This window comes from Salvelinus sp. IW2-2015, linkage group LG10 (genome assembly GCF_002910315.2).
Source record: "Salvelinus sp. IW2-2015 linkage group LG10, ASM291031v2, whole genome shotgun sequence".
Lineage (NCBI taxonomy): Eukaryota > Metazoa > Chordata > Actinopteri > Salmoniformes > Salmonidae > Salvelinus > Salvelinus sp. IW2-2015.
In genome coordinates this window covers 5666693-5678859 of record NC_036850.1, presented here as the reverse complement: position 1 = coordinate 5678859, position 12167 = coordinate 5666693, and the positions used below count along the sequence as shown (strand labels likewise).

Sequence of the window (12167 nt, the reverse complement as noted above, 5' to 3'; positions counted from 1 at the left end):
CATAACACAATGTAACCCAAGGTATACCTGTTACCCATTTATCAATTTTTTTAATCAAACATTACACGTTATAATTTGAACTTCACCAACCACAGTGCTCTCGCAAGATCACTTGCGCTCTAGTCCCTTGCTCTACAGTCGTGGCCAAATTTTTGAGAATGACAACAAATATTAATTTTCACAAGATTATTGTGAGTGTTTTGATATTCCTGGTACTTAGAAAATACGAGGTAAGATTGGATTTTTGGGACCGTGTTACATAGTTAGATAGGAGACATGGGTACTCTGAAGGTAGTTTTGCACATTTAGATAGATGTAAGAATCTATACCACAGTAATCGCAGCAGGCGATATCCCAGTGTGGATACAACACTTGTTTTGGGACCACTAATTAGGCAATATTTTGATAATGGTATGGGTTTCCCTGTTCATATAGACTGAAAACAGCGCTAACTGGTTTTCCCTCTTGCCCGTCTCATTCCCCTGTGTGTCCTGTGTTTGTGAATGTGATAGTGTGGAAATAAGTGTTAAATCTGAAKTTTAGATAAGATATAGAAATGTGTAAAATAAGTTGATTTAAATTTGGATTCGATATGTAGCGTTATCTATAATTTCTGGAAGTCTAGAGAACCGTTGAGGATGTGTGGAGCATTATTCCCATGAACGGCCGGGCAGCGCCCGGGAAACGAAAGTTTTTTTGGTTCCACTGGGAGTACGGCGATGGAGAGTCATTGAAAACGCACATGGAATGTTTAATGTGAGTACCTCGGATTTCCTACGTTATACATGGACTCTGTACACAAACCAATTAAACTATAAACGCTTATGGGATTTTCTCCGTCCGGGTAATACATTTAAATAAAATAGCCCATACGGCGTGAAATTCTTTTGGGGGACAATGATGAGATCACCGGAAAGGGTATCTCCGATTGTTTACTTTAGAAGGTGTCTATTCCACTTAATGGAACACCATTATCTGATGTGTTTTGAGTAGGATTCTTTCTTCCAGGACTGATGGAAGTCCAYTACAGTATGTATGTTAWGGGAGCTCCCACATTAAATAAGGCCTGGCAAATTGTTTGTTTTTACCCTATATTATGAATATTTGTTATYGTTTTTAATGCCATGTCTGCCTTATTGTGAGGGGTCCATTTCATCTGGTTTTAGTGGGTTTTTCACAGATTAGAGCTGAGGTATCTAAAAGGGGCACACAAATGTAATTTTATTAAGTTTTTTTTTTAAATGGTGTAAATTGAACACGTGAATTCTTTTGATAAGAAATGTACTGAAAAAATTACTGTAACCTGGGATACGAAATGTATGAAATATGACTGTTTTTAAATAATTTGTGTAATAGGGAAAGAAACGCTTATTTGAAGGGTTTGAATGACCTCTGACATGACACTCTAGTGTGGTTTGATCGCCCTCACTGGAAAGCCAAGAGACATTGGTTGATGATTTAAAGGTCATATGTAATACTGATTTGAAGGTAATTTGTAAWACTCATAATTACAGAGAAGTTTATAATTAATAGTTATCTGTGTGATTCGGACCACGAAAAGGATAGACCTGTCTCTAGTCTATTTTTCTATTCCTTGAATCAAGTTATGGGTAAAAAAAATATATATCTATGGAGTTAATGGTAGTAATTCTAATTTGATTTGCAGTGTTGGTTTTTAAACATTAATCACGTTGTGAGTCATGTGTCAAAATGGGGGAATTACCARTCCTTCGAGGTTTTTGGATTGAAGTTCACACCTCGAGCGATATATGAAGTGTATTGAGTGTATTGTTGCGTTGTTTGTTTGTTTTGTTTCGATACAAAGCTCACCAGATTGCATCTGCTGGATGATCAGGATTTCTCCCTAAGGATTAGGCCTCTAACTCCCTGACCCTGTTACTCYGGCGGTTAGGTCGACACTGTGATAGGGGAGTATAAGCCAATTTGAGAAGGAAAATTCAGCAGTGTTATTATTTTCTTTGACATTGGTCTTAGAAATTTGCATTGAGAATATTGGTAGTAGTAATAATTTGGCATACAGCAAAACATTTGTTTGGATTTCTTAAAATCAGAAAAGCCTAAACTAAAATAGTTGTTCTAATCTATCCTCTTTCGAGATTATGGCAAAGGTAACTACATATGGAAGGGACAATTTGACGTTGTTGCCGATGATGTCTGGTGAGGACCTGCCTACAAGCCCTCAGTCCAGCCTCTCTCAGCCTATTGCGGACAGTCTGAGCACTGATTGTGCGTTCCTGGTGTAACTCGGGCAGTTGTTGTTGCCATCCAGTACCTGTCCCGCAGGTGTGATGTTCGGATGTACCGATCCTGTGCAGGTGTTGTTACACATGGACTGCCACTGCRAGGACGATCAGCTGTCCRTCCTGTCTCCCTGTAGCRCTGTCTTARGCGTCTCACAGTACRGACATTGCAATTTATTGCCCTGGCCACATCTGCAGTCCTCATGCMTCCTTGCAGCATGCCTAAGGCACRTTCACGCAGATGAGTAAGGACCCTGGGCATCTTTCTTTTGGTGTTTTTCAGAGTCAGTAGAAAGGCCTCTTTAGTGTCCTAAGTTTTCATAACTGTGACCTTAATTGCCTACCGTCTATAAGCTGTTAGTGTCTTAACGACTGTTCCACAGGTGCATGTTCATTAATTGTTTATGGTTCATTGAACAAGCATGGGAAACAGTGTTAAAACCCTTTACAATAAAGATCTGTTATGAGTGGCGTAATTAATGTATTATGGATTGATTATGTCATGTCGATTGTGACATGTGTAAAGAAGTTGTGTACCAAAGATGTTGACATTATTCTCAGCATGCCCTGGTGGATGGAGAGGGTGAACTCTGATCCTGAGAGTGAAACTGATCCTAATCTATTTGAACTAAATCCATTACCAAATTACATTTTGATGATAATGATAATACTCAGGAACTATAACAGGTTTATACTAATGGGACATAGAGTCCATAGGTGTCGCCTTATGAATAGCGGGATCATGATGCTTGTCCTGGGTCATGTTCATTAGGCACTAACTTGAAGACATTTTACTTAGAACGATAGTCACAACCTGAATTTATCCAACAAGTTAATTTCAGTTTCTTCAGATGGTGCTATCGGGATGGAAAAGGCTATTTCTACCATGCTGACCAATGGGAGTATGCTCAGTATCAACATGATGATTTTGTTTCATACCGACTTAAACTGCAGAGAATTTCTTAGCGATATTTTAAATGTCTTTTTAATAATAGAATAATTACTATATTGTTTAATACTGTTTATGCATCGAATAGCTATGATGAGTACTCCCCCATCTGTGTCTGTGGGACTGAGTTGGGCCTCGAGCTGATAGTTGACTTGGTGATAAAACCTAAAGTCTGCATTCCATAGACAAGATGTGGTGGGTGGAACTGAGATAGCGATAACCTGCAGGAGCAGAACAAAACTCTCATTGTTCCTAATCATCCTGGCACCTGGGCTGGGGGTAAAACAACACCAAGTGCAGATAAGCCACTTTGGGTTCATCTCRTGGTTATGACCAGCCATTATTAAGCATTTTTAGTGTCAGATATATAAGAACCAGGATTCCTCTGGAAGGTATTGTTTGAATAATTGTCCAAGTGTCTCTCAGTATACATGAATTTCCACAACAATAAATAGTACTAGTCAAAAGTTTGGACACGTAGTCATTCCAGGGTTTCTCTTTATTTTTACTATTTTCTACATTGTAGAATAATAGTGAAGACATCAAAACTGTGAAATAACACATATGGAATCATATAGTAAGCAAAAGTGTTAAACCAAAATATACTTTATATTTGAGATTATTCAAAGTAGCTACCCTTTGCCTTGGCATTCTCTCAACCAGCTTCATGAGGTAGTCACCTAGAATGCATTTCAATTAACAGGTGTGTCTTGTTAAGTTCATTTGTGGAATTTATTTCCTTCTTAATACATTTGAGCCAATCAGTTGTGTTGTGACAAGGTAGGGGTGGTATACAGAAGATAGCCCTATTTGGTATAAGACCAAGTCCAAGAACAGCTCAAATAAGCAAAGGGAAATGACTGTCTATCATTACTTTAAGACATTGTAAGAAATGCTGTCTTTATTGACCTTAACACATAGCTATAATACTGTTATAATGCCTTCCTTATTAAAGCAGACTTTGTTGCAAATATCTTGCTACACCCCACAGTTAAACACCATCTGCCCGTAACAGATACAAACCTCACTCCCCCACGCAGGGGAGGATGGCTGACTCAGACCTTTTATTACCACTGATAAGGGAGGCATGCCATTATACGAGCACGCACACGCACATGCACACACACACACACACACCCTTGCTTTAGGCTGGGTTTCCAAGAACAAAGAACAGTGCCAAGAACTAATGAGGCATGGACACCAGCGTGGAGGGAACGGGCCTCCACTTACAGCGACCAGTCAGGAGCACGAACTACAAGAATCTACCTACGTCATTCACTGTATAACATGCACTGCACAATATGTTTCGGGTCTCTTCTTCCGATAGTTCCCTAAGAACTAGACGAACGGGGCCGTGCAGCACGCTTTGCCAGATATTTTCACCTCTGAATAAACTGTCTTTATTATACCTTATCCACCTCGTCCAGCGTCTCAACTTGGTCTCATTTCTCTAGTAACGAATCATCAACAACATATTCTTGGGATGTCTGGTGTGAACTGCTCTCTTGAGGTCATGCCATAGCTTTTCAATCGGGTTGAGGTCAGGACTCTGACTGGGCCACTCCAGAAGGCGTATTTTCATCTGTTGAAGCCATTCTGTTGTTGATTTTCTCTTGTGTTTTGGGCCGTTGTCCTGTTGCATCACCCAACGYCTGCTGAGCTTCAATTGGCGGACAGATAGCTAACATTCTCYTGAAAAATGTCTTGATAAACTTGGAACTGTATTTTTTCGGCGATGATAGCAAGCTTTCCATGTCCGAGGCAGCAAAGCAGCCCCAAACCATGATGCTCCCTCCTCCATACTTTACAGTTGGGATGAGGTTTTGATGTTGGTGTGCGTGCCGTTTTTTCTCCACACAGTGTTGTGTGTTCCTTCCAAACAACTCAAATGTAGTTTCATCTGTCCACAKAATATTTTGCCAGTAGCGCTGTGGAACATCCAGGTGCACTTTTGCAAACTTCAGACGTGCAGCAATGTTTTTTTTGGACAGCAGTGGCTTCTTCCGTGGTGTCCTCCCATKWAAACCATTMTTGTTTAGTGTTTTACGTATCGAAAACTCGTCAACAGAGTTGTTAGCCTGTTCCAGAGATTTCTGTAAGTCTTCTGCKGACACYCTACGATTCTTCTTAACCTCATTGAGCATTCTGAGCTGTGCTCTTGTAGTCATCTTTGCAGGACAGCMACTCCTAGGGAGAGTAGCAACAGTGTTGAACTTTCTCCATTTATAGACAATTTGTCTTACCATGGACTGATGAACATCAAGGCTTTTAGAGATACTTTGTAACCCATTCCAGCTTTATGCAAGGCAACAATTCTTAATCTTAGGTCTTCTGAGATMTCTTWWGTTCGAGGCATGGTTCACATCAGGCAATGCCTCTTCTGAATAGCAAATTCAAATTTTGTGAGTGTTTTTTATAGGGCAAGACAGCTCTAACCTACATCTCMAATCTCGTCTCATTGATTGGACTMCAGGTTAGCTGACACCTGACTCCAATTAGCTTTTGGTCATTAGCCTAGGGGTTCACRTACTTTTTCCAACTTACACTGTGAATGTTTAAATKATGTAGTCAATATAGACAAGAAAAATGCAATCATTTGTGTGTTATTAGTTTAAGCACACTATGTTGGTCTATTGTTGAAGTAGTCAGCTAGGCCTATTTTATGAAGATCAGATCAAATTTGATGTCCAATGTATGCAGAAATCCAGGTWATTCCAAAGGGTTCACATACTTTTTCTTGCCACTGTAGCAACATGGTCTAGGAAAAGGCGCCAATTCAACAGCGACCACTATCCATTGCGGGAGAAAGTGCATTTGTTATAAAAACAATATATATTCTTTGTATTAGTGTTGCACCATTGTTCTTATGTAATATAACCATATACATGTCTTAGACTGATGTACAGTGCCATCCCCACGGCCTTCACAATGGAACAGTCCACTACTGCTTAACTAAAGAAATCTCGGTCGACCAACAGCCTATTGACCAAACAATCGACCAGCCGACTAAATGGGATGAACCCTATAAACCAGCTCCTCCCTTGACATAGATCGATCATCTCGAAAACCAAGGCAGATAGCTTGCTACAGCCCACCACCTACAGCGGCAAACAAATGAACCACTGCCACCTTCAATCCTTATAGCCATTCATCCTTGTGCAGTATTAAATACTGTGGAATAGTTCCCATGAGTGTTAATTAAAATGCCAGTATTTGGTGTATAATCTTCTTCAAAACGCAACATAATAATTCCCTCTAGAAGTGTAGGCCTATATCAACTTAGAAAATATATCCCAGTTTGAATATTATGACAAGCGGTTAAATCGACCGCATAAAACATTTACACTTGTACATCAGCAGATGTTGCAGCACTGCGCCAAAAAACGTGTCCCCGTGCCAACTCAATCACTTACACAGCTACTGATCTCCTTGTAACGCAGGGTCATTCATTCACTAAGGGAGCAGAGGAGATGGGTGGCAATACACTCCATGTCAATGACTTTCAGTCTGTGATACATACACAAACACAAGCGCAGTCAGTCACGCTGATGTTAAGATACTGTACTCTGTAAGACTGTTCCCGACCCCCCCTCCTCCCACTGCCCTTCCATATTGTGCCATTAAGCTCCTGAAGGTGCCTGTAATTAGCTACACCAGTCGGCAACTTTTCCATTTCAAGTGCCAAGTTATCGTACAATTTCTACTTATCGGAGTGCAAGTTCAGATTTCTTTTACCTTTATTTAACTAGGCAAGTCATTCTTATTTACAATGACGGCCTACCGGGGAACAGTGGGTTAACTGCCTTGTTCAGGGGCAGAATGAGAGATTTTTACCTTGTCAGCTTGGTGATTCGATCCAGCAACCTTTCGGTTACTGGCCCAACGCTCTAACCACTAGGCTACCTGCTGCCCCATTTTTATGGAACACTTTCATTTATTTTAGAATAAAGTCTTCATCTCAAAATCAATGTCATGTGGTTAATCAAAATCCAATCTAAATGAAAACGATTTAAATCTTATAAAAAAAAATGTTTAAGCTTTATTTAACTAGGCAAGACAGTTAAGAACAAATTCTTATTTTACAATGACTGCCTATCCAAGCCAAACCCTCCCCTAACCCGGACGACGCTGGGCAAATTGTGCCACCCTATGGGACTCCCATAGAACTAGGGTCTGTAGCAACGCCTCTAGCACTGAGACGCAGTCCCTTAGACCGCTGCGCCACTCAGGAGCAAATTGCCAATATGTAAAAATAGCCTACATAAAACCAACAAATAAAAACATTGCAGCCTGCAGGTAGATGATATCCTGATAATTAAAAAAATCCTATAAATCACATTGGCTACACATGGCCTGTCTTCAAGGAACTTGAAACATAGTATAAAATATTCTGGGCCCTCAGAGAGTTTCCTGCAACAGTGAGTTCGAGACAGAAAGACACAGCAGTAGACTATTTGCGCAAGGGATAAGAAGTAGTCAGCTAGGCCTATTTTATGATGTTTCCACCAGATCAGAGCATGACATTCCTTTCCGCTTTCATGCTGAGTGGTTATCGAAAAGGAGAGAGCTGGAAAGATTTTTCAAATAGGCTACATTGAGGAACTACGGTCATTCGCAATGGATGTAAAAACAGACTGTTTACTTTCTGTTTGAGGCCCCATTTGGTAAAAGACCAAGTCCATATTATGGCAAAAACAGCTCAAATAAGCAAAGAGAAAAGACAGTCCATCATTACTTAAAAAGACACGAAGGTCAGTCAATGCAGAAAATGTCTAAGTTTCTTGAAGTGCAGTCGCAAAAACCATCAAGCTCTATGATGAAACTGGCTCTCATGAGGACCACCACAGGAACGGAAGACCGAGAGTTACCTCTGCTGCAGAGCTCAAGTAACAGACATCTCAACAACTGTTCAGAAGAGTGAGCGAATCAGGCCTTCATGGTCAAATTGCTGCAAAGAAACCACTACTAAAGGACACCAATAAGAAGAGACTTGCTTAGGCCAAGAATCACGAGCAATCTTGATATTTTAGATTTTTGGTTCCAACCGCCGTGTCTTTGTGAGAAGCAGAGTAGGTGAACGAATGATCTCCGCATTTGTGGTTCCCACCGCCAAGCATGGAGGAGGAGGCGTGATGGTGTTGGGGTGCTTTGCTGGTGACACTGTCAGTGATTTATTTAGAATTCAAGCCACACTTAACCAGCATGGCTACCAAAGCATTCTTCAGCGATTCTTCATCCCATCTGGTTTGTGCTTAGTAGGACTATCATTTGTTTTTCAACAGGTCAAAGACCCAAAATACACCTCCAGGCTGTGTAAGGGCTATTTGACCAAGGAGAGTGCATCAGATGACCTGGCCTCCACAATCACCCGACCTCAACCCAATTGAGATGGTTTGGGATAAGTTGGACCGCAGAGTGAATGAAAAGCAGCCAACAATACTTTTTTTAGTTACTACATAATTCCATCTGTGTTATTTCATAGTTTGATGTCTTCACTATTATTTTAAAATAGTAAAAATAAAGAAGAACCCTTGAATGAGGTGTACAAACTTTTGACTGTTACTGTATGTGTACACACACACACAAAAATGTGCATCTGTCCTGACTCTAAATTCCTAATCTAGCCCTCATATCATCATGGCCACCTAATCATCCCCAGCATCCAATTGGCTCATTCTTCCCCAGGGTGGGCAACAATAACAAGCTAACCACGTGAAGTCTGTAGGCTACCGGTAAATTMTTTTTCATTATTATTATTATTTTATGGAGCACTTACAAAAACTGTCATAAAACAGTTGTTTTACAGATACAGTACAGATTTGACTGAGTTACAGATCATATAAGGGAATCAGTCAATTGAAATCAATTCATTAGGCCCTAAACTATTGATTTCACATGACTGGGCATGTGAAATCACATGAGCATACCTGCACGCACACACCAACGACTGTATATATGAATGGTCAAAGTCATCAATCACGTGACAATTCATTCCTACGTGAAGTCTCAATTGCACATTTGAAGTAGGGTTAAGATGTCGTCTCATAGATACATAACATGTGCGGTTTGAGCTACTCCAGGAAGTGACGTTGCAGGCTAGTTCAGTGCTGCCCCCTCTCATTGAGTATCTCAAGTTGAAGGCCGACTGGGGTACTGCAGGCTGCCATTGGAAACTAAAGAATCATTATAAATCCTTCAGTGTGCGATTTTAAAATAAATCGGTTCAAGGACATACACCTGATGTAATAGAAGCAATTATTGGTACCATGATTGTCTTAAATTATTTTTAAATATGTACACAAAGATTGCCATTTTCTCATTCACTATTATGGGGGATCCTGTTTTCTGTAAACAATGCCTGCAATACCACGGCCAGCCTTGAACTTTGTGGCTTAAATGAGGGCGGCAGTTGTTCCCTCCTGGCACAAACACACGCACAGGAAGTAAAGGTAATTTTAGACAAGCATAAACGCATGCTTAATAAGATAGTGTCTTGGACACACAGTGCTTAATATCAATACCATTTGAAGATTAAAGAGGAAATGAAACCCCMAAAAATATTCTCTGGTTGAAAACGGCCTAAATATAAATATATACAGTGCCTTCAGAAAGCATTCATACCCATTGACTTATCCCACATTGAGTTGTGTTACAGCCTGAATTCAAAATTGATTACATGTATTCTTTTCTCAACCATCTATAGAAAATAACTCATAATGACAAAGTGAAGACATGTTTTTAGAAATTGTTGCTAATTTATTGAAAGTGAAATACAGAAATATGTCATTTAAATAAGTATTCACACCCGAGTCAATACATATTAGAATCACCTCTGGCAGCGATTACAGCTGTGAGTCTTTCTGGGTACTCTCTAAGAGCTTTCTACACCTGGATTGTACAATATTATCACATTATTAATTAATTTATTATTCAAGCTCTGTCACGTTGGTTGTTGAACATTGCTAGACAGCCACAATCAAGGCTTGCCATAGATTTTCAAGTAGATTTAAATCAAAACTGTAACTATTTTTTGCAGTTTTACTTTAGTGCCTAGCAAATAGGATGCATGTTATTATGTATGTACAGGCTTACTTCTTTTCAAGCTGTCATTTAGGATGGTATTGTGGAGTAACTACAATGGTGTTGATCTATCCTCAGTTCTCCTATCACGGTGGTGGGTTCTGTCAGAATATGTTATTGTTAGACATCAGGGATCCTATGGGAAGGAGAAGGGCAACAGTCTGGTACAAGTCAACAGGACAGCTGTGAGTTGGGGAGTAGTGCGGAACTTGGGCAGAGGTCAGGTCAGGTCAGATGAAGTGAGGAAGTTCTGTCAAGCAACAGAGGTGTATTGCTGTTCAGATGTGTAAGGACACTCAGCATAGGAGGAAGGGTTAAATACCAGCACTTGTGTGAATAAACTTGGTCTGAGCTTTTCATAGTTGTCTGTGAGTTTTTTACTCTGTTAAATTACAACCTAAAAGCCATTAAACGCAGTAACTGTTTTAAAGTCACCATTGGCCTCATGGAGAAATCCCTGAGCTGTTTCCTTCCTCTCTGACAACTGAGTTAGGAAGGACGCCTGTATCTTTGTAGTGACTAGGTGTATTGATACACCATCCAAAGTGTAATTAATAACTTCAACATGCTCAAAGAGATATTCAATGTCTGCTTTTTATATTTTTACCCATCTACCAAYCGGTGCCCTTCTTTGCGGGTCATTGGAAAACCTCCCTGGTCTTTGTTTGAAATTCACTGCTCGACCTTACAGATAATTGTATGTGTGGGGTACAGAGATGGGGACGTTATTCACAACTCATGTTTAACACTATAATTGCACACAGAGTGAGTCCATGCAACTTACTATGGGACATGTTAAGCACATTTTTATTTCTTAACTTATTTAGGCTTGCCATAACAATGGAGTTGAATACTTGACTCAAGACAATACAGCTTTTCATTTTTATTACATTTGTAAAAATGTCCAATATCATAATTCCACTTTGGCAATCAAGGAGTGTGAATACTGTCTGAAGGCACTGCATTAGATATATTAAATAAGATTTTACAGAGGAAGAAATACAGTAGCTGCTGCTAACTTAAACATCGCCCCGACATAATGTTATCTTGACACTGACAAAATTGTAAAGGAACAGAATCATAACTAGTAGAATTCTCAATTTCCCGATGGATTCTCAATTTCCCAGTGGATTCCCCCCAGTGTGGCTGACTAGCTGTTCAGTCTAGCGGGCTGGGTAACAGTTGTGCGATAAGGAACGTGGGATGGAATGCCTGGTGGTGTTGTGTTGGTCTGTAGACACCGGAAAGATACAAAATACCATATTTCTCAGAGGGGTTGTCTTCCCAGCATGAAAGTCACATGCAGGCAGACAGACTCACCCAGAAGAGGAAGTTGAATGTGAATAGGAGGTACTTCAGACAGACGGTTCCGCATGTTTCCTTCTTCTCGTCGTACGCTGTCGCTGGTGCCCCCATGCTGTCGGAGAAAGAGAGAGGTGGATTTGAAATGTTCAAACAGTTAACCTTGTATCCATTGTTTCTTTTAGGGCCAGTTTCCCCAGACACAGAATAATCCTATTTTTGCTATCACAGATCGTTCTGGCAATTCTCAAATAAAAACTTTATTGGAGTAAGGATGTTTAAACATGCTTTTTGCATTCGTATCACAAACCATTATTGAGAAAATGCCTTTTTTTGACATATACAGGCCTCCTTTAAGGCCCTATCATCCGTGAACCATACATGGTAGGAACAACATCTTGGTGTCATTATACTCCTTATAGTGTGCTCTAAAATATGGAGTATGTCTATACTATGAATAAATCTATTTAACATTTTTTATTTCAATGTAAAAAATATTATTAATAGCTCAAGTGAACTTTTTGATTTTGCTTATTTTTAGACAATGTTTGGAACAATATAAGTGTGCCTATTAA

The 12167-nt window shown here is 39.9% G+C and overlaps 1 protein-coding gene across 1 annotated transcript in view; it reads right to left on the bottom strand.

Annotated features, from left to right (window-relative positions):
• LOC111969197 (CD151 antigen-like) overlaps window positions 1-11727 on the bottom strand; it is a 53398-nt gene extending 41671 nt beyond the window's left edge. The window contains exon 1 of the mRNA XM_023995146.2: window positions 11611-11727. Within this exon, the coding sequence (XP_023850914.1) occupies window positions 11611-11706 (96 nt within the window). The 5' untranslated portion in view covers window positions 11707-11727. The remainder of the gene's footprint in view (window positions 1-11610) is intronic.
• Window positions 11728-12167: the final 440 nt, after the last annotated feature.